General features: G+C 36.5%; 1 protein-coding gene across 1 annotated transcript in view; it reads left to right on the top strand.

Annotated features, from left to right (window-relative positions):
* The window catches only part of PHTF2 (putative homeodomain transcription factor 2), a 136,167-nt gene that overhangs the window by 64,594 nt on the left and 49,482 nt on the right, over window positions 1–22,091 (top strand). The window contains exons 3-4 of the mRNA XM_052638457.1: window positions 18,549–18,605; window positions 18,922–18,933. Coding sequence (XP_052494417.1) covers window positions 18,549–18,605; window positions 18,922–18,933 — 69 coding nt within the window. The remainder of the gene's footprint in view (window positions 1–18,548; window positions 18,606–18,921; window positions 18,934–22,091) is intronic.

Raw genomic sequence — 22,091 nt, 5'->3', positions numbered from 1 at the left:
TTTAGGGAAATGTTCTGATATATTTTTGATAGGTTGAACAAATCAAAAATTGAAAGCTGCAAAAGCTAGATTTTCCTATAAATACTTCAGTTAAAAAATTGCTTATTGTCTAAGTTAAACATGAACATTGAATTTCTTCATAGCTTAAATTGCTGTTAATATGAATGTTTAACTTGTCATCCCTATTTACAAGTTCATACCATAGTGCCATAGATGTCAAAATCAGAAACTAACTCAGCTTTTCTATTATGTTTCAAATATTATGTCATTGAGTAAATAACTCATTCTTTTATTTCAGTGTTGATCCAAAAATTCTAGAGAGGGCATTTTGATGGAATCGAATTACAGCAGATTTTCTCCAGTTGTAAATGATATTTTTGTGTAATGCTAGACATAGCTGGCATTAAAATAAAACTTAAATTCCTGATATATATTAAGTGCTGCACTGTCCAATTTCAAAAATGTCACTGAAGAAGCAAGTTCAGAGGTTTTTTTCATTTTTGCTCTACTCACTGAGTGCTCTACTCACTGAGTAAATGGCAGAACTTGGCTTGTCCAGATCTTCTGTCTCTAAAGCCCTGCTTAAGACAAAAAAAGCAAACTCATCATTATTTACTTTCATAGCAATTATCTGATTATCCAAGCAAAAGTTACGTATTTAATAATTGCAAACAAGTTTCTTATACATATTTACAGAGAAATCCTAAAATTCCCTGCAGTGTCTTTAATTATAGACATATCTACCTATCTATATCTATTTATATGTTTTTTCCCTTTAAATGCTGTTATGTTATTTTAGTTAAAGAAATTTTGCAGAAACATAGTTATTCCTTTTTACAAAACAGCTTTTATTGACATGTAGCTTAAATGAAATAAAACTCAGTTGTTTTAAGTGTACAGCCATCACCACAATCTAATTTCAGAACATTTTGATCATTAACCCCAAAAATGTATTGCTTATTTGTAGAGGGAAGACTGACATGCTGCTGTCGATGGAGCTGCAGAGAGTGAGGCAGGACTTACTGACTGAACAACAACATTTATAGTCATTCCTCATTTCCACCCCCACCAGCACACGACCACTGATCTACTTTTTGTATCCTAGATTTGCCTTTTCTGTACATTTCATGTAAACAGAATGATAGAGTGGTCTTTTGTATCTGACTTCTTTTCTTAACATGCTATTTATGTGTTTCACTCCTGTTCTAGCATATGTGAGTACTCCGTTCCTTTTTATTGCTGAGTAGAATACCATTGATACTTTTGAATTGTGATGCTGGAGAACTCTTGAGAGTCCGTTGGACTGCAAGGAGATCCAACCAGTCCATTCTAAAGGAGATCAGGCCTGGGTGTTCTTTGGAAGGAATGATGCTAAAGCTGAAATTCCAGTACTTTGGCCACCTCATGCGAAGAGTTGACTCATTGGAAAAGACTCTGATGCTGGGAGGGACTGGGGGCAGGAGGAAAAGGGGATGACAGAGGATGAGATGGCTGGATGGCATCACCAACCGATGGACATGAGTGAGTGAATTCCAGGAGTTGGTGATGGACAGGGAGGCCTGGTGTGCTGCAGTTCATGGGGTGGCAGAGTCGGACACGACTGAGCAACTGAACTGAACTAAGAATACCATTGTATAGCTGTACCATGTTTTGTTTATTCACCATTGGTGGCATCTGGATTGTTTACACTTTTTGACTGTTATGAATGGTGCAAGTATAAACATTCACATACGCATCTTCATATGGACATATGTTTTCATTTTTCTTAGAATAGTAACTAGGAGTGGAATTACCAGGTCAAAACTGTCAAACTGTTTTCAAAGTGGCTTCTTCATTTTACATTCCCACAAGCATTGTATGAGGATTTTAGTTTCTCCCCATCCTTGCCAGCATCTGTTATTGCCTGTCTTTCCTCTATTTTTTTTTTTTTGGCCATGCTGCCTGCGGCATCTTAGTTTCCCAACTGGGATCTGTCCTGTGCTCCCTGCAGTGGAAGTAGAGTCTTAACCTCTGGACCACCAGGGAAGTTGCCTGATGCCTTTTTAATTATAGACATTCTGGTGGATGTGAAGTGCTATCTCTTGGTGACTTAATTTGCATTATTGTTCCTTTTAATTTATTATTTTGGTATTATAATTGTAATCTACAGTCTGATGCAGTAAACCATCTATAGAATTATCCTATTCATGTGCTTTTTTGGTTTTATTCACTTTGGCCACCTCACGTGAAGAGTTGACTCATTGGAAAAGACTCTGATGCTGGGAGGGGTTGGGGGCAGGAGGAGAAGGGGACGACAGAGGATGAAATGGCTGGATGGCATCACTGACTCGATGGATGTGAGTCTGAGTGAACTCCGGGAGTTGGTGATGGACAGGGAGGCCTGGCGTGCTGCGATTCATGGGGTCGCAAAGAATCGGACACAACTGAGCGACTGAACTGGACTGAACTGAGACCAGTGAAACCCTGTACAGGGAATTTACTTTTGATTAAAAAGAAAAAAAAAACTAAAAAAACTTACTCTTATTAAAAAACTCATCTAAAATAATTAAACAATACAGTTTAGAGGAAAGTATATACATTTATGTTTTAATAAATAGTTAATTTTTCTCCTCAATGTACATGAAGTGCTTTGGTGTGGAATCTCTTCTCACTGTTCCCGGTTGGTGTTAATCCTCTTATATGCAAAGTAAGTAATAATACTCCAATCATGAATGCAAAGGAAAAGTGATAGTTATTCTTGGGAATGTGATTGGTTAAAAACAAGTCTTGGCAAATCAAAGAATGGATATATCTGAAATAGTTGGTATGGTTACTTAATTCTTACCTTAACAAGTAATTTGAAATGGTTTCAGCTACTAAGAGATAGCGGTTTCCACAGATTGCTGTTATTTTGAGAAAAGAAAATGAAGATTTATCTTAGGAAGATAGCACTGTGCAATGGAAAGTCAGCCTTTGGGTATCAGTGTTTATAGATGGGATCCAAATTCTGTTATCTTATAAGCTCTCTGACCGTGAGCAAGTTGTTTCAACCTTTTTGAGACTCAAGTTCCTCATCTTCAAAATGGAGTGAAAAGGTTGACTTTTTTTAATTTTATTTTTTTATTGAAGTATAGTTGATTTACAGTGTTGTGTTAATTTCTGCTATACAGCTAAGTGACTCAGTTATACACATACATACATTCTATTTTACATTCTTTTTCATTATAGTTTATCCCAGAGTATTGAATATGATTCCTTGTGATTTATAGTAGGACCTTGTTGTTCATCTATTATGTGTAATAGTTAGCACCTACTGACCCCAAACCCCAATTCATCCTTCTTCCATCCCCCTTTCCCACTGGTAACCATAAGTCTGAATGTATTTTGAGAAAGTTCTAGCACAGTGTCTGAAAAGTTTTAAAATAAACATTCTCTCTCACTTTGACACAATTTGAATTTGTAGCACATACAGATACCGAGTCTTAATAACTTGAAAGTCAGCCAGGAGTAAACAGTCAAACAAAAAAAAAAACACAAAAAAATAGAGCCTGTGTTTGAATCTGGTTCCATCATTTGCTATGTTGTGACTTTGGACAAATTATTGAATTTCATATGTCCAATTTTCTTTAAAATATGAGGATTATATAATACTGTGTAAGTAAAATAGTTGGCCCAGGGCTTCCTATGTCACAGTTGTTGAACTTGTTGAATGATGATAACACGTAGCATTTATTGAATACTTACTGTGTGCTACAATATTGTCCTTAGTACCGTACTTGCCTTTAATTATCACAGCAATTTCACGAAATAGAAATTACTGCCATTATCCAGAATTTATAGCTGAAGAAACTTAAGATTCAGATAAGTCTATTGGTTTCTTCAAAGTCACATAAAGAAGGCGTGATGAGCCAAAATTTAAACCCAGTTGTAGTAGCCTTCATAATCTTCACTCCTTAACTGATAGCTATTCAACTCCCAACTTTATATCCAAATCTGGCCTATTTCCTCTTTCACTTTGCATTTTCTTGGCTGTGGGCTCTCAGGTGGTTGTGAGTGGTGGGATCGAATCTGTCCTGTGTGTCTTGTTTCCTGCCAGGACTGTAATCTGTGACAAAGCAACAAGTGCTCAGTAACTAGAACAGCAGTTATGTTTATTCGTACAACTGTTAGGTTAGCTTAAATGTATTTGTTTAGTCTATTGGAAGTCTTGTACATATTCTGACTAGCTTGGTCTGGGTTAACTTGTTATTTAAATAAGTTTTTATAAATGCATGTTTGGCTAGGAGAATTATAATCTGTGTTGTTGGTGAATGTCTTGTCATGGACTTGGTGAGATGAAGTTTGTTTTTTGGGGGAGGTTTTCTTTCTTAGGCTTCCCCGGTGGCTCAGATGGTAAAGCGTCTGTCTACAATGGAGGGGACCCAGGTTCTAGCCCTGGGTTGGGAAGATCCCCTGGAGAAGGAAATGGCAATCCACTCCACGACTATTGCCTGGAGAATCCCATGGACAGAGGAGCCTGGTAGGCTACAGTCCATGGGGTCGCAAAGAGTCAGACACGACTGAGCGACTTCACTTTCACTTTCACTTTCTTTCTTAAGCTTGATATATAAACTATGTGTAGCACTGGAAATGGTAAAATGAAGACAAAGTAAAGTTTATATTTGGTCTTTTACTGTTTTTGGATGATTTAGAAACTAGAGAAGTGAATTCTTAATTTTTAAAACTTTATTTTAAGTAATGAATAGATTTTAAAAAGCTTTTTTAAATAGTTTAATAATTTATTTAAACTATTAATAATTTCCATTCTCATTGTTGAAATATCATTTGCTGAAAGTTTTGAGTATTAATTGTTAAATTTTATAGACTTGATTGTAAAAACTTTAACACCTGGAAATTGATGTTATAGATTTGTTAAACAGAACTTTCGTATTTACCCTTGGCAATGTGTTTTTGACCTTCTGATTGATTAAGTAAGGCATATTTGAATTATTTTCCTATGATTAATAGTAGCAACCAATGCTCCCTTTTTTCTCACTAGCAGGGTCTTTTCACAATTTACTGTGCAAAGTTAGGTTAAGTGAAAACATAGAAGTAAAATTATCTTTGCCAAGATGACTTCTTGGAGAAAGTTTTTAATTGGATAGTGCCTTGATTAATAAATCCACTGAGAATACACTGCCATGTACTAGCACATTGGAAAATAAACAGTCTTCGTAGATTATGCAGTGGTGTTGGTTTGCATCAACAGCAGCATTCTCATTAAAGTTGGACCCGGAAAATACACCACTGTATTCTGCTTCTCCTTCCACTACACATATAAACTGTGCCAACAGCAGACGGCCGAGAGAGCTGGGACGGAAAGACAAACCAGGACTATGTTAGGCCCCACAGCAGCAGAATTTCTAGAAACTTCTCTGTAGGGCTCTGTGGTATTAATTTTATTTCCCTCTGTTCACCATTCGTCTCTGTTTTTTCTGTTTACCTGACACTGAAATGGAGAGATAATCTGATTTGTTCATTTGAGTCAGCTGTCTCGCCTGAAATCACTGGAGGAGGGGCCTGGGCAGGATCAAATTACACAGACCAGGTCCTTTGGAGTCCTCCTCAGAGTGTAGTAGGACTTCAGTCCTTTATTTTTAGTGATTGAATGATTTTACCTAAGTATACATGAAAGGCATTAAATCAGCTGTATCCTTTTTAAGCTTTAAGTTACAGATTACAACTCCATATTAAAGTTGGGAACTTGGCATTCAGGGGCTATTGAGGACCCCTGATATTACACTGTGTCACCAGATCTCGTTAGCTATGAGGGTAGACTTTGAATCTCTCGAGAATCCCTGATACCACACTGTATCACTAGCTCTCATTTGCTCTGAGGGTAGACTTTAACTCTCTTGAGGATCGAAGGAAACACCAGGAGAGGATTCAGAAGAGACAGCCCACAGCTGCTGCTTTCTCCTGTATGTCCAGCCCCTACTGGTGGCTCCAGAGGCCAAAGAACTGATGATGGCCTTTTCTCCTTGGCTCCTTCCAGAACTTGGAGTTCTCCCAGTTCTACCGTGGAGCTGTTTGCCAGGCTCCCTTCCTCTGTTCCCTCCCTTTCCTGTGTGAACCAGTTAATTCCTTCCATCACCATGTAATGCAATTTAAGTTACCCTTCTACCACAGGAGTCCTCTATGAAGTGCTGTTTTCTTGAGCTTTTGAGTATTTTAGCATTTTGCCTCTTTAACTCCTTTTTTCCCTTGATGTTCTAGGATGTAGATATCTATCTGCCCTTTTACAGTACTAGAATTTCTGACAGTTTTGTTATTACAGCATAACTTAGCTGAAAATTTCTGTTACGTAACTCATAGAAAAAGCCTTATTTATTTTCATAATGAGACTTAAATTGATTTTGAAAAATGGCAGTTACTTTCTTGGCAGTACTTTCCCATGAGAAAATGTATTTAAAACCATCTAGCCCAGTACCTACGGAGAAGGCAATGGCACCCACTCCAGTACTCTTGCCTGGAAAATCCCATGGACGGAGGAGCCTGGTGGGCTGCAGTCCATGGGGTCGCTAAGAGTCAGACACGACTGAGCAACTTCACTTTCACTTTTCACTTTCACGCATTGGAGAAGGAAATGGCAACCCACTCCATTGTTCTTGCCTATAGAATCCCAGGGACGGGGGAGCCTGGTGGGCTGCCGTCTCTGGGGTCGCACAGAGTTGGACACGACTGAAGTGACTTAGCAGTAGCAGCAGCAGCCCAGTACCTAAATACTTGATGCTGTGTTGTGTCACTGAGTCCGGTCAGACTCTTTGCAAACCCATGGACTGTAGCCTTCCAGGCTCCTCTGTCCATGGGGATTCTCCAGGCAAGAATATTGGAGTGTATTGCCATGCCCTCCTCCAGAGGATCTTCCCAACCCAGGGATTGAACCCAGGTCTCCCTCATTGCAGATGGATTCTTTACTGTCAGAACAACAAGGAAAACCCAATACTTGGTGCTACTCAGATAATATGAGCTGCTATTTCCTCTTGATTTTTTAATGTTTTAGTCATAGTTTAAAAGTAATATATGTCTCCATTACAAAAAGTGGAAAATGCAGGTAAGTATAAGGTCACACAATTACCCTACTATTAACATTGTGATTTTACCCCAACACAATTAGGATTATATTGTATTTAGTTTTTTATATCCTGTTTTCATGCAAAAATATTACTTTTTCACATCACTAAACATCCTTTTAAAGCATAATTTTAAAGATTATAATAGTCTCTTGACTAAATGTGCCATAATTTATTAATGAAACCCCTCTACTTATATATAGCATTCATGTCATTGAACTAATTATCTCTTTTACTTCAATAGCTTTATAGAGATTTTTGAGTCAACAGAGGAACATTTCCAAGCCTTTGAGATATTAGTCCCTATAAATGTAACCAGTCTCTTGTCATACCATATTGTATATGGATACCCTCTTAATCCCATTCAAGCTCGTTATTCTAGACCTTCTCTATGTTTCTTGGGCTCTGATACCCCTCATCAGCATGTTCTCCAAGTAGTTGATCTCTTTACCCTGCTAGGCTGGGTCACTCTCACATGTCCTCTCCTTACCCTTCCCACAAGGTCCCCTTCTACACCCCTCTTCGGTTGATAACCCACCATGGTTACCCCTGTGTGTCAGAATCTGACACCCTGCTTTGTATGCGCCACACCCCCGGCCCCGCCCCCCGCCCCGGTAACTCTGACCCACGTAATGGCTGTACTCCTGAATTGTTAGGGAGAAGCAGGAAGAAAGAGAAAGCAAGCTATGTAGTTTGAAGACTTAACGAAGGGCCTTACCAAGGGCATAGCATCATGCCTGGTATGTTGTAGATATTTGGTGGCAGGTGTGTGTTTGTATATTTAATTCTTCTCTCCTGATCCTAAGATTTGGTGGTGAAAGAGAAAATACAAACATGTAACTTAGCTGATTCCCAGCTGACTGTTTCTAATACCAACTCATCTGCATTTGCTCTTCCTGGTGTCCCTAATTTAACTCACTCTAGTTGATTCTGTATTGTCTCCCCTACTGGTTATTTCTTACCTTTATCATTCCCCATTTCCTAAACTCCCAGCTTCCATATTTCAGCTAATGACTTGGCCTCTATTTAAATGTGATCAAGATTATTTGACGTGAATATGTTTATCTAATAACTTCAAAATGTTTCAATATTTTTAGCTCTCTTTACCTTTTTTCTTAAAACTCCCGTTTGCCATTTATTATAGTATATTAATATGTATACTGTACTCCCTTTATATATGTAAATATAATGCTTTAATTATCATATATAGATATATTATACAATCTCTTCCTACCTATCTAATTTTTCTAAGTCTCCTTACTTGATTTCGATACTTCTTCACTCCAGTTGAATATTTGTCCTTCTTAATAACTTGACTTTTGATATTTCTCCTCTCCAGTTGAATATTTACCCTTCTTAATATTTTGTTCTTGATCTTACTAAGTTATTCTATTCCCCTAGGTTATCAAATTGACCACATAATGTCAAAACATCTAGTTTAAGCTTCTGAGTTCCAATTTTTTTTTTTCACCTTTTCAACTCTCTGATCTCAGACATAATTCCTAGCTGTCCTAGAGCTCCAACAGCTTTTTTCAAAACTGTGTTTTTGTTTTTGTTTTTTTTAATTCCATGCCATGGTTAATGATACCTATACAGTTCAAGGTACTTAAGCCAGAAATTGTCGTGTTACCTCTTTCCCATGCCCCCATATCCAGTATGTTTCCTATTATACCTTTTGTCTCACAAATACTGCTCATTTTCAGACCAACTCTCAGTGATGTGTGAGACGATAGTCCTTACTTCATTCTGTTTTGCATTATAATGAACTCTGAGTATTTTTTCTTTGGATTTATAATTTCTTAGAAGCACATTCTACTATGATTATCTCTCTTTATTGAATTAAAGAATACCCTTCAAGACTTTTTTTCTGAACTTGAATCATTGTTTTACTATATCATTAACTGGCTTTTTTTTAGGCAGTAGAAACTTGGTCATGATTCATGATTTGATAATATGTATGTGGCCTGTAATACACTATTCTTAGGGTTAATCCAGGTAAGAGAGTAGTTTTAGATGATGTATAACCTAGCAGAATCTGTGGGAAGACGTGAAATGACCTTAGCTGTTATTACTAATAATGAATGGAATCTTTGCTGTTTAGCCAGATTTTAATATCTGTAGATGAGGATGTGTTTTCAAACTTTGATGATTTAATCCAAATGCCAGAGGCCAGGTAGATATGTTTTAATTTTAAGTGAAGTCGAAAGTGAAGTTGCTCAGTCGTGTCCGACTCTTTGTGATCCCATGGACTGCAGCCTACCATGGGATTCTCCAGGCAAGAATACTGGAGTGGGTTGCCATTTCCTTCTCCAGGGGATCTTCCTGACCCAGGGATCAAACCCAGGTCCCCCACATTGCGGGCAGATGCTTTAACCTCTGAGCCACCAGGGAAGCAAAGTGGGTTAAATTTCATAAATTTTTTTCTTCCTTTAAAGTTCTACTCGCCATCTGAAAAGACTTTTTACTCTTAAAAAAAAAAGTTTTATTTTTTACTTTGCCTTCTACTTAAGCAGCTTTGCTTTCTGTAGTAACACTTTTGGCATAATATGATTCTGGTAGTAATTGATAGCAAAAGAAATAAATGACAGTTGAATCAAAGAGATTGCCAGGAAACCTCTTTGCTTATGATTATTCCAGTTTATTCTATGATTTAAACTTCTTTCCCCAATTAGGATACAGGTATCCCCCACTTGTTGAAAGTGTGGTGTACACCACTTGGTTTTACAAAAGGCCTACATTGGGTTTGTTGCTACCCATCCCCCCCAAAAAAATCCAAAGAGTGTTTTCAGTTTTATAAAAGGTGAAAAGTGAAAATAGCATCCAGCATTTGTTTTGCAGTGAGTGAGCTGTTCAAGGGGCCGCACACACCCCGAGCAGCAAGAATGCACCGCCAGACTCCTTCCCCAGGAACAACGTGAAGCATCCCAGCTGCCACTGCTTTGAACTGTGTCTGTGAGCATCTGTGCTTTATCTCGATTTATTTTGTGCCTCTGTTAGCAAGATGTGTCCTCTTCATTTTTCATTTTAAGCCATTTTGGCCTATAAACAGTTTCATAGGAGTCCTCTACTTTCAGAAAGTGGGAGAAACCCTATCTTAACTTTGAATACTTACCATTTTAGGTCCTTCTCTTGCCCTCAAAACTAGAATTATAGGGCAGTATTTTAATTATTGGATTAGAAGGCTTCCGTGATTTGGCTTGGGCTTACCTGGTGGCTGAGACAGTAAAGAATCTGCCTGCAATGTGGGAGACCCGGCTTCAATCCGTGGGTTGGGAAGATCCCCTGGTGAAGGAAAAGGGATACCCACTCCATTATTCTTGCCTGGAGAGTCCCATGTACAGAGGAGTCTGGCGGGCTCCAGTCTGTGGAGTCGCGAAGAGTCAGACATGACTGAGCTGCTGACACTTTCACACTATGATTTGGCGTCTCATATGATTTTTAGAGTTCTAAAACTGATTCAGTAGAGTTAAAGAGTTCGCAATTTGGTAGTTGTTACACATTCAAAGGAGTTGCTAACTCATGCCATGTCTTCATACCACACCTTTTTTTCTGACATCATCATCACTCATAGTTTATGTTGTGTAAAGAGATGACTTAACGTCTTCATTTGATTCTTATCATTGAAGTTACATGAGTATCTGACAATTATAGGAGTGTGTGTATGTATGTAATGGACAATCAGAAACATTGGACAATATGTTGATTAAAATAAGACATTGTGAAAAAGCAAGAGAATAGGATAAGAGAGCATATAATTGGAGACGTAATGGGAATTTGGTATTGAAGATACATAGCAGGTTAGAAACAAGGCTTATGTTACATAGGAGCAGTTTTAAGGACTCAGATATTCCTAGGCATTCAATAGCTACTGCCTCTTTGTTTGAGAGGCAGTATTTATGAGCAAAAAACAGTGAAAACCTACTTGATATTCAAAGCATTGAGAGCTTTTCCTTGAAATAAAATAGTTTAAAAAAGTTAACCTACATATCCATTGGCAGTTGAATGGATAAAGAAGATGTGTTTATTTATAGAATGGGTCATTAGCCATGAAAAAGATTGAAACAATGCAATTTCAGCAACATGGGTGGATCTAATGATTATCATATATAATGAAGTAAGTCAGACAAAGAAAAATATTGTATAATATCACTTAAATATGGAATCTAAAACTGATACAAATGAACTTTTTTGTAAAAGAGAAATAGACTTGTAGACATAGAAAACAAACTTATTGTTACCAAAGGTATACATTAGTAGGTTGGGATTAGCATATACATACTACTCTACATAAAATAGACAAACAACGAGGACTTACTATATAGCACAGGGAATTATATTCAATATCTTGTGATAACTTATAATGGAAAAGAACTTTAAAAGAATATGTGTGTATGTATATACATACTATATACATATACATATCTAACTGGATCACTTTTTTGTATATCTGAAAGTAACACAAGATTGTAAATTAACTATACTTCAAATAAAAATGGTTATAACATTAAATTTTAAAGTTTAAAAAAGTCAAAAGAATTAGTTGACACTAATTCTGGGGAGAGATTTATCTGCAAGGTAATAATCCTAATGATTTTAAATGACCCTAATTGTTTCTTTAGGATTTTTTAGTAATATGAACAGAAGTACCATATAATTTCAGAATGTCTACCATGACAACATAATTTATTACAGATATAAATTTTCTTTCATTGATGATCAATATTCTCAGATCTACTGTTCTCTTCAGTAACTTTACTTCTATTGGTTTGCTCAACCCCTCCCTCAGTCTCATGTTTCTTATCATCCTTGTAGATTGTGAGAGTGGAAACCATATAGTTTAGTTGTCTGGGTAAACGAGATTTTGGGTGTTGACAGTTCTGGTTTCACTAATAAATTGTTTGTAATTCTAGAAAAATTTTATCTTGGTTATTTAGAAAAGGACACTTTACACCATTGTTTGCTTTTTTTCTTAGTACCATCTGCCTCGACATTTCCAGCTATCCTTTTGTTTCTGCTTTTTTCCATAGTAGCACTGAGTCTTTTCTCTCCCCATACTGGTACATAAAAAAAATTATCTCTGGTCATCCGAATTATCATTAGTGAGCCTAAATGTTGTCGTACAACCTAGAGGGGTGAGAGTGGGAGGGAGGCTCAAGAGGGAGGGGATATGTGTATACTTAGAGCTGTCTTACGTTGTTGTATGGCAGAGACCAACACAACATTGTAAAGCAGTTGTCCTCCAATTAAAACTTAAAAAAAATTGTCCTGATTCAATTTAAATATAATTAACTTCATCAATTTAAAAATGAGGTATTTGAGGCCTGGAGAGATTGAGATTTGCCAAGAAAGGAAAGAACTAACATTCACAGAGCACTGACAGTATAGCAGACACAGTCATTTTATATTCCAGTTCTGCGAACTATGTTCTGTTTCCCCCATTTTAAAGAAACTCAGAGGTCGAGAAACTTGCCAAGGACCATAAGACTAGTCATGGTGGAGGCAGGATGAAAAGCCAATTCTCTTGCAGAGTCCAGGGTCTCTTCTAACTCCTGTCAGCAAACATTAAGAGCTGAAAAACTAAGGCAGTGCAGGAACATAGGATTAAGAAACCAAACTTATAAATATAACAAAGGATATTTTCTGATTGATAACTTTCATTTTTCTAAAAAGACTCAAAGATAAAAACTAATTATTGTGACTTGTACTGGAAATCAGTTATCTCTCGAGATTCTTTAGCCTCTTGTCTTGTGCTTTTAACAGACACTCTTGCTGACAAAGGCAGGCTTCATTTGTCCTGACACGTGATTGGCCTTTGATGTTGGTTGAATGAGACCAAGCTTGGAGAGGATTGGGCTCTGTGTTACCTTTTAAAACATTTACTTATTTTTATTTATTGTGGCATGTGGGATCTTTTAGTTGTAGCATTTTGGATCCAGTTCCTGACCAGGGCCTGAGCCCAAGCCTCTTGCATTGGGAGCATAGAGTCATAGCCACTGGACCACCAGGAAGTCCCACCTTTTTAAACCTGATTTGTTGTTTGTGAGAGTTAATAGCCTATTTTTCAGAGTTTCTGAAATGAGATTGCAAAAAAATGAAACAGCATAAAAGTAGTAGGAAAAATTAAGGCTCTAACATAGTATTATGGAATGCCCATTCATTAATGAAACAGCTGAGTGTTTACAGTATGTGTGCAACTCTGGGCCTCCGTTTGCCCTGCTTATATTTGTGAACTCTACATTTTTTATTTAAGCACTTCATCTATTAACTGTTGGTAACTACATTTTTGAAGCAACACTTTCTCTTTAGCCTCCTGATATCTGCTCCACTGTTCTTGTGAATGTGATGACCTAAGTAGTAATCAGATCACCCAAGAGTACCTTTTCAAATTGTTTTTCAGAGGTATTTCTTTTCTGGAATCATAACTGGTACATATTTCCCACTTCAGCATTTAATTACCTAGTTTTTAGTATTTGTATTCTCTATACCTTCATTTTCATTATAATTTCTTTTCCGGAGAAGCCAGAGCCAAATGGCAGACTCCTGGACAGTCTTTTTCTTTACCTACCAATTCTTTCCTCTCATTCCCTTCTATCCCTCCATCCCTCCATCCCTGACTGTCCCTCCCACCTCTCCCTCTCCTTGTCCCACTCCTCTATTTCTTTTCCCCATTTTGTCTCAGTATATAGAAAAATAAAAACTAGAATGATGACAAGTAGAGGTAGATGATTCCTTGCAAAGATAATATTCATTGACAGAAACGTATTAGTTTCTTAGATAACCAATTCAAATGACTTTGTGGTTCACTAGACCTGGGTTAGACTCCTGCTTTATAAAAATAGTACATATCCATTGTAGGGAGAAAAAGTGATACAGTATCAGTGAATATAAAGCAGAAAGTAAAAGTGCTGTTCTTTTCTGTACTTTCCAGAGACACTGTTAATGGTTTTTATGTATCTTTTTGAAATGTCTGCTCTATATATTTATATACATGTTTAATGTAGTTAATTAGCTCCATCCGTTTGCCTTTTATAAGCAGGTCTTCAGAATGTCATGAAGCATCTATTAGTTCAGTTTTAATGCGTTTGATACTACTAAATTATAAGATCTCAATTTCTTTTCTCCTTTTTTCCTTAAAATTATTTTTTTAACCACTTTCAGGACACTGGTCCCTCAAATATTTTCTTTATTTTTTAATTGTTTTTTTAAATCAATCTTAACATTTGCATCGTACGGCTTTGATGCAGTTGAAATAATTGATTAAGTGCTTCCAGGAGTGTTATGTTCTGAGTAATTAGGAATTAAAGGCTGTAAGGAGAAAATTTAGAATTATGCTTGCTGTCATTATGGGGAGTATTGTAAATGATCCATATAAGATTAAAAGACCTGTTGTTGAAGATACAGAATGCATCTATAGAGGGCAAAGTGTTTGGTCTTCTGGGACCTGGTGAAAAAGACTGACTGCTGATTAGCTCTGGTTGGATAAGATTACACTAGAGGCTTAAGGTGTTCGGGGCATCTGTGGGAGTAATAATCAGAGCATTGATAAAATTTGCTTTTTGTAGCCAGGCACCAGAGAATGAATGTTACTTTCTTAATGTGTATAAAACTGTTGGCTGCACATCAAATGTTAATCAGAATTTGAGTCCTCTCTTATAATAGAAGCAATGTTTTTCCCTCCTTAAAGCACAGCATCACATGGAGAATATGGTCAAAATTCATGGAACTACTGATACATTAATTTACGTAATTAATTGGTATTTGTCTACCAACAAAACATTATTTGCATATATATCCTTTTCTTCCTATAGAATGTTAGGCACTTTTCTAAACACCCAAACAGTGGAGGTATTTTATAGGTCAGGGAAGGGCAGTTAGGCAGTTAGGAGGTAGCTAAAATTTGAAAGTGGCCAAAATATTACATCTTTCTCAGTTGAACATATTTTCTGATTAAAATGCATTCTCTTTTAGACATGTGTTACTACTGAACTTCTGTTAATATTTTGTATGGCATTAAAATATAATGTAGTTATTGTCTTCCTGATTTTTCACAGAACTGTATTTGAACTTGGCCTTGGCATTTAATTTTTTGTAGAAGAAATAAATACACAAGAGAAACAGCTATCAAGGTTAGGTGATTTAGTCAAGTCTGTGTAGTATGTGTGAGTCAGAAATAGCATATAACCTTTGGAAAACTTGTCAGGTTTTTTTTTTTTTTTAATACACAGCTCTGCAAATTATTCTTGATCTGTGACCTTAAGTCTTGAGAAGTTCGTTCTTCTCTTCAGTTTGTTTCACTTCTCTTTTTGCTCTGTTACGATTGACCATAGATTATGTTTCTTTCAAGAGAAAAGCTTGACCCCAGCTGTATGTGTTCCAGTCTTCTATCTTGCCAGATTTCAGGGTGGAATAAAGTGAGGCTTTAGGTCAGAAAGGATTCTTCCCTTCTGAATTCCTTTCCAGTCCCTTCTAGTGCCCTGCCACCACCCTGATTTCATGATGCTTCTGAGGTCCTATACACATATCCCAGGATGCAGTTTTCAGAGACAATTAAGCCTGAATTCATATGTAAGGGTAGTTTGTTAATGGCGTTATATATCACTAAGCAGAACCCTGAGCACCTCCTGAAACACCTGTGGTTAGCTTTAAAGGCTCCTGTCTCGTAGTTTTCTTCAATAAACCAGACAGTCTGTTTATGTAACTAAAGGGTCTGCTCTGGTATTATTTTCAAAACAAAATGAAAACTAAACAAAAGAGAACTGATGTTTCCATTTTAGAGCAATTTAAATGCTTGTAATTGAAAATGACACTTAAACCTGGTTTAAAACAACAACAAAAAAGATCTCACAAGGTATTCTGTTACAGCAAAAGTTGTGCCTCCTCTCATCCACGAAATCTTTGAAGAAAAGTTGATTACCCAGTAAAACAAGCCATCCTTTTCTTTTTTATATTTTTATAGCAATATTCTGCATCACCATTCTGCTATTTGCAAGAATTTCAGCCTGCAAAAGTCTTCCACTTGTTTCCACTGCTTCTGCAAGGTTTATTAGACTTTATACACCTTTAAAATCTGGAGCTGTTCAGTAGCATACTGTGGTTGTACTGGCATGCTTTTTTGAGTTGGTCTGTTGTACATGCATTATTTTATTTTCCCTGACTTTAGAACTGTGGGGTATATATTCCCATGCCCATATTCTTGAGTCATCTTGAAATAAAAACACTTGGATGTTCTTGGATCCCCTCGTGATCAAGTTAAGCATGGTCAGACTCCATGCTTCCATTGCAGGGAACTAACATCCATCCCTAGTCAGGGAACTAAGATCTCTCATGCTGCATGGCACAGCCAATAAATTAATTACTTTAAAAAACAAACAGAAAACAAAACCCACCACAGTTCTTTTTAAAGAGAAACTAGTGCATTGTTTTGTGCCTGAAAACAAAATACTGCCAAAATAATTATTAAACATATTGCTACCTGTGTCTGGGAAATCCCATGGGCAGAGGAGCCTGGTGGGCCATGGTATATAGTACAAAAGAGTTTTATGTGACTTAGCTACTAGGGTTTCCCTGGTGGCTCAGATGGTAAAGAGTCCGCCTGCAATGTGGGTGACCTGGGTTTGATCCTTGGCTTGGGAAGATCCCGTGGAAAAGGGAGCGGCTACCCACTCCAGTATTCTTGCCTGGAGAACTCCATGGACAGAGGAGCCTGGCAGGCTGCATACAGTCCATGGAGTTGCAAAGAGTCACACATCTGAGCGACTTTCAGCACTCACTCACTAGCTACTAAACAATAACAACAAAACCTACTATTTATTGGTTTTGGTTATTGTTTCACTGAAGAGTAAGCAGTGCACTGAAATAGTTACATATTTTAAAAAAACAAATGTTGATTGAATTAGCCCAGTCATTCTGAATTATCATGTTAGAGCAGAATTATTCCTATGGAATTTATATTCTGATACTAACCTTTTATGATTTTAAGAAAGATGATTGATTGAATCCAGAATTTAAGAGAGTAAGGGGAAGATAGTCATCTCAGTTCAGCACTACCATTAGGACTAACCACTCGGTTATTGCTTACCTAGGACTTAGTAATCATGCTTTATAGAGACAGATGGCAGTTTCAGTTAAGTATGTGTGACTTGGTCTACATGTTAAAGGATTTTATTAGTATATCATAAAGTGGTCTTTAAGAAAGAAGTCACAGGAAAGTGATGAAAAACAGTATTTCAAGGAACAGAGAAATTAGAATAAATAAGATTAACATATAAGAGAGAATAACAGAAATGAAGGGTACTTACAGAACAGCCCCAGATACAGACTGGATGTCTGGGCATTTCTTTCTCTCTGCTAGAAAATGTGTAAAAGCATGTACGTCCTTAAAAAGTCTTTGTAAAAGTCACACCTTTAAAAAATGATTTAATATTTTTTTTACCTCCTTTATGTCTATCTTTAAAACATTATCAGCTTATCAATTTGTTGTTTCTTGAAATGAGATTTTCAGAATGGGTAGAAAAGAGGACTTGTGGGTAGAAAGATCTTGTGAGTCAGAAAATACTTTCTTGAATTTACTCATGTCTTTGCCTGTCTCTGGTCACTGTCTCCAGTCTCTAAATTGTAATTATCTGAAGTAATTTTAATTTTTCAGAATTCTAATTTTCAATTAATGCTTATAATGAAAACTCTTAAACTATAGGCTTCTGACCCATTTCAGTGTCCTCTTGAATATAGGAAATTGAGTGGAAACTGGAGATAATAGGAGGCAAGAGAGAAGAACTTGGTTAGGAACAGTAAGAATGGTTTGTTCATCCTGCCCAAGTAAAGGTATATCCAGAGGACTTTCCAGCATGTAAGAGTAATAGGCACAAGCTCCAAGGAATTCTGCTTCTTGCTGCTTTCTCTCTGTCTTCAGTTGCTTTTCTGACTTTATTTTTCAACTTGAACCTTAATCTAAGTGGGTAATTGTGGTCTGCCTGCTTATGAATTTTTACTTCTGTATAATATTGACATTTTTTCTTTAAAAATAACTCCATAAAGAGTGTGTCACTTGGGAGTTTTTTCTTGAATGTACCAGGGCTTTGACAATTATGTTAGTTTAAAATAAAAGAGTCCCTAGGGTCATTGCCCTAGGCTTATAAACTTTAGTAGTGGATCAGAATCATCTAGAGGGATTTTAAAAACTGATTGTTGAGTATCGAATCCATATTTCTGATGCAGTAATTCTGAGGTGAAGACAGTTGGCATTTCTATCAAGTTCTGAGATGGTGCTAAAACTGCTGGTCCTACAAGCACTCTTTGAGAACCACTGCCATACAGCACTGGTACAGAAGTATGATACAGAGCTGGATCTCATCTATGTTCAATGAACAACTTGTTGCTTGTAATTCAAGAGTTGTACTTGTTGGATGGGCTCCAACAATGATCATTTAATGTAGTACTGTTTTTATTTTATTTTTATAGATTGGAGCATATGATCAACAAATATGGGAAAAATCTGTTGAACAAAGAGAAATCAAGGTAACAAATTTATTTTGTGTATTCTATAAATTGATTATGAACCATAGTTAATATCTTTCTGCAGACCTTTTAAGGTACAAATTAATATTACTCATTCTGTCCACACTTTTATATAACAAAGTAAAGTCTTTAATGATGGTATATTCATGTGTCTTTACCTCTGATTTTTCTTTTTGGGATCTTTAGCATCTTTCTGTTTTTTTAAAATTTAATTTCTAATGATTAATTTTTTGTCAGCTTTTTTCCCCTTTCACTTGTCACCTTATACTTCTAGTTTACTTTTCCTCCCTTTTGATGCTGTCATTGCTCTGTACAGTTTATTAAACTGGTAAGTGTTTCAGGATTTTTCCCGCCTGAGTGATACTGTGCAAACGCTGCTCTGCTTAATTGAGATCTGCTTTTTGGTGCTACTAACAATGACTTGGACGCAAACAGAGTCGCTGAAAAGTTGGTCATTTTTGGAAAGAATTTAGGAGAATAAAACAATTAAAATGTTTCTATAGTTCTCAATTTCTTCTTGAACATGTAATCATTTACAGTGATAAGATGTCCTCATAGGTTACCTTGCTAGCATGAAAACTGTTCTTTAACTAAATTTGTTTTGTTTCTCAGCAGTCACACCTTTTCAGTAATAAGATTTATATTTTTCATTTGCATAGATGATACTAATCAGTGTTTTCCTGCACGAGCTAAACTTAATATTGGCCCAGAGAATGATACTTTAGTTGCTTTATATTTTGTACAAAAAGTTTACATTAAATTGAAAACCCATGTCTATATTTGCTTAAAAATCTGTCAAAAAAAAAAATCTAGTGTTTAGACAAACTTAGTCATCTATAACAAAGAGCAAGACTCTACCATTTGTCAGCTTTAATCTTTGAACTGTTGTCATGAAGAGTTAATACAGTCAGCAAAGTTGCAGTGAGCACTTGCTATGTCTTAAGTATAGGATTAAATCATGGGGACAAAAAAAGATAAAGTATACTGTAATTATGTAGACGAGATACATGATTACAAATGAGATAAATTCAGTTAAGAGAGGGATGTGTAGTTCTCTGTTAGGGTACAAATTTGAGAAGCACCGCTAGTGAGGTTAGGAAAGATTCACAGAGGAAGTGACTCATGAGTTGAGTTTGACACACATTAGGGAGAATGAGGAAAACATTCCAGAGAGAATGAAGAGCTTATGAAAATAGACATGATGGAAGGAGCATGACTGACTCAGGAATCCTCAAGGAACTTGATGGGTAATAGTTGGATGGAGGAAGGCAATTAGAGTGATGTGGAGAAAAACAAGAAAGGAAAATGAAGTCAGATCTTGAAGAGGCTTAACTACTCTACCCAAAAGTCTAGACATATCTAAAAAACAATGGAAGAGACATGAAAGAATTTTAAGCAGAAAAAGTTACCTGGTTAGATTTCTATTTCAACAACTTCACTAAGGCAGCACTAAGTATGGTGGGAAATATTAGAAGAGGAGCAGATACATAATTCTGTTTTAGAAATATTCAGGATACTTGGCAGAGAGATTGGGAAGTCCTCAGTATATAAAGTATGTATGTCTGTATATATGTATATGTATGTACCTGTGTGTTAGGTCGTTCAGTTGTGTCCAACTCTTTGTGACCTCATGGACTGTAGCCTGCCAGAGTCGTCTGTTCATAGAATTCTCCAGGCCAGATACTGGAGTGAGTTGCCATTTTCTTCTTCAGAGAATCTTTCCGACCCAGGGATCGAACTGGACCTCTCACATTGCCGGCAGATTCTCCACGTGTATGTGTATGAAAGTGAAAGTGTCTCAGTTGTGTCTGACCCTCTGTGACCCCATGGAATGGTCCTTGGAATTCTTCAGGCCAGAATACTGGAATGGGTAGCCTTTCCCTTCTGCAGAGGATCTTCCCAACCCAGGGATCAAACCCAGGTTTCCTGCATTGCAGATTGATTCTTTACCAGCTGAGCCACCAGGGAAGCCCAAGAATACTGGAGTGGGTATCCTATCCCTTCTCCAGTGGATCTTCCTGGCCCAGGAATCAAACCGGGGTCTCCTACATTGCCAGCTGAGCTACCTGTGTGTGGGTGGTTTTTTGTTGTTCAGTCTCTAAGTTGTGTGCCTGGGTGTTATGTAGATTATATATGGTACACATTATATGGATACGGCCATAGGACTCAGTGGATATACACTGAATGATGAGAGAAAAAAGCTGAGAACAGAACATTGGGAAACAAGATTTAACAGATAGGTTTATTTAAAAAAAGAGAGATGTAAGTGAAGGAGGAAAGAGAAATGAGAGATCATGAAACAATAGTCTGAGAACATCACAAAGAGGTGGAATAGTCAAGAATATTAGCAGAGAGGTCTACTAAGATGCTTTAAAATGCTCTTTGACAGTCTTTAACTTACTGGGCAGGAAATGTTAACTACCTTAAGAGATCGTGTTACCGGTTGGCACACTTAGATGTTTTTGAAATTAACTCCCCACCCCAAATCTGTCTGTCTATGCGCAGTTTTTAGCTTTAAGTGCTCATCACAAATTACTATTTTACTTATATAATCTCCTCATTTTTAATAGATCTATTTTAATGCCTAAATAGAGGCCAGAGTAAGGGAGGATTATATCAGTTGGTACTTGGTGTGCTGGCAGGATGAACTTAGGAAAGGCTAAGACTTATAACTTGTTTCTGAAATATGTCTTCCTTTTAAAGATAATACTTTGAAATAGTAACTGAAGAATTAAAACTTACTTTCGTTATTTTGCATTGAAAGGCTCAGTTTGTTGACAAGCCTCAGAGCACATTCCATTCTTATTAAATGTTCTATTGGAAGCAAGTTATTTATAGTGTAAAATAATTCTATATTTATTCTATGGAAGGTAGAGAAGTTGTGTAACTGGTATATTAATGTTGATACTTGATTAAAAAAACAAAAACATTTTACCTGTTGTGCTTAGAGAATACCGTAACAAATGTATTGACTTTGTCCTTTTATATAATTAGTTCTTTTCTTATCTGTCAAAGCAGTGAGCAACAATTAAAGGAAACCATGAAAATATATTTCTTGAAAATTGTTTTTATATAAAGACCCTAGCTGATACTGCTAAAGTGTAAAGTCTCTTGTAAATTGCAAGTTATTTTTTTCTTAAACATTTTACAAATTATAACTGAAAACTATAGTTTTCTGTTCCCCTTGACCCAAATTTAAAAGTAAATATGGAATTTCCCTGTTGTAGTACCCACTAGAGTTGTAAAGTTTCAACAAAACAAACTATATTGTTTCAAGTCATTAAAGGGATGGGGGAAACTAGGATTTCCAGGAAGTGAAACTGTGGTTAGTATATATTTCAATAATATATATTCAATAAAGAATATATTATTTGAATTCTTGGCAATTGTGTTCATAGTACTTATTTCTACTTTCTAGTTAAACCAGTAGTTTAAAAAATCTTTCTAAAACTAAGTTAGTTTTCATTTTTTCTTTGTTCACTTAAA

This window comes from Budorcas taxicolor, chromosome 4, assembly GCF_023091745.1.
Source record: "Budorcas taxicolor isolate Tak-1 chromosome 4, Takin1.1, whole genome shotgun sequence".
NCBI lineage: Eukaryota > Metazoa > Chordata > Mammalia > Artiodactyla > Bovidae > Budorcas > Budorcas taxicolor.
Note: the sequence above shows the minus strand (reverse complement) of the source record. Positions and strands in the feature narration are given on the sequence as shown.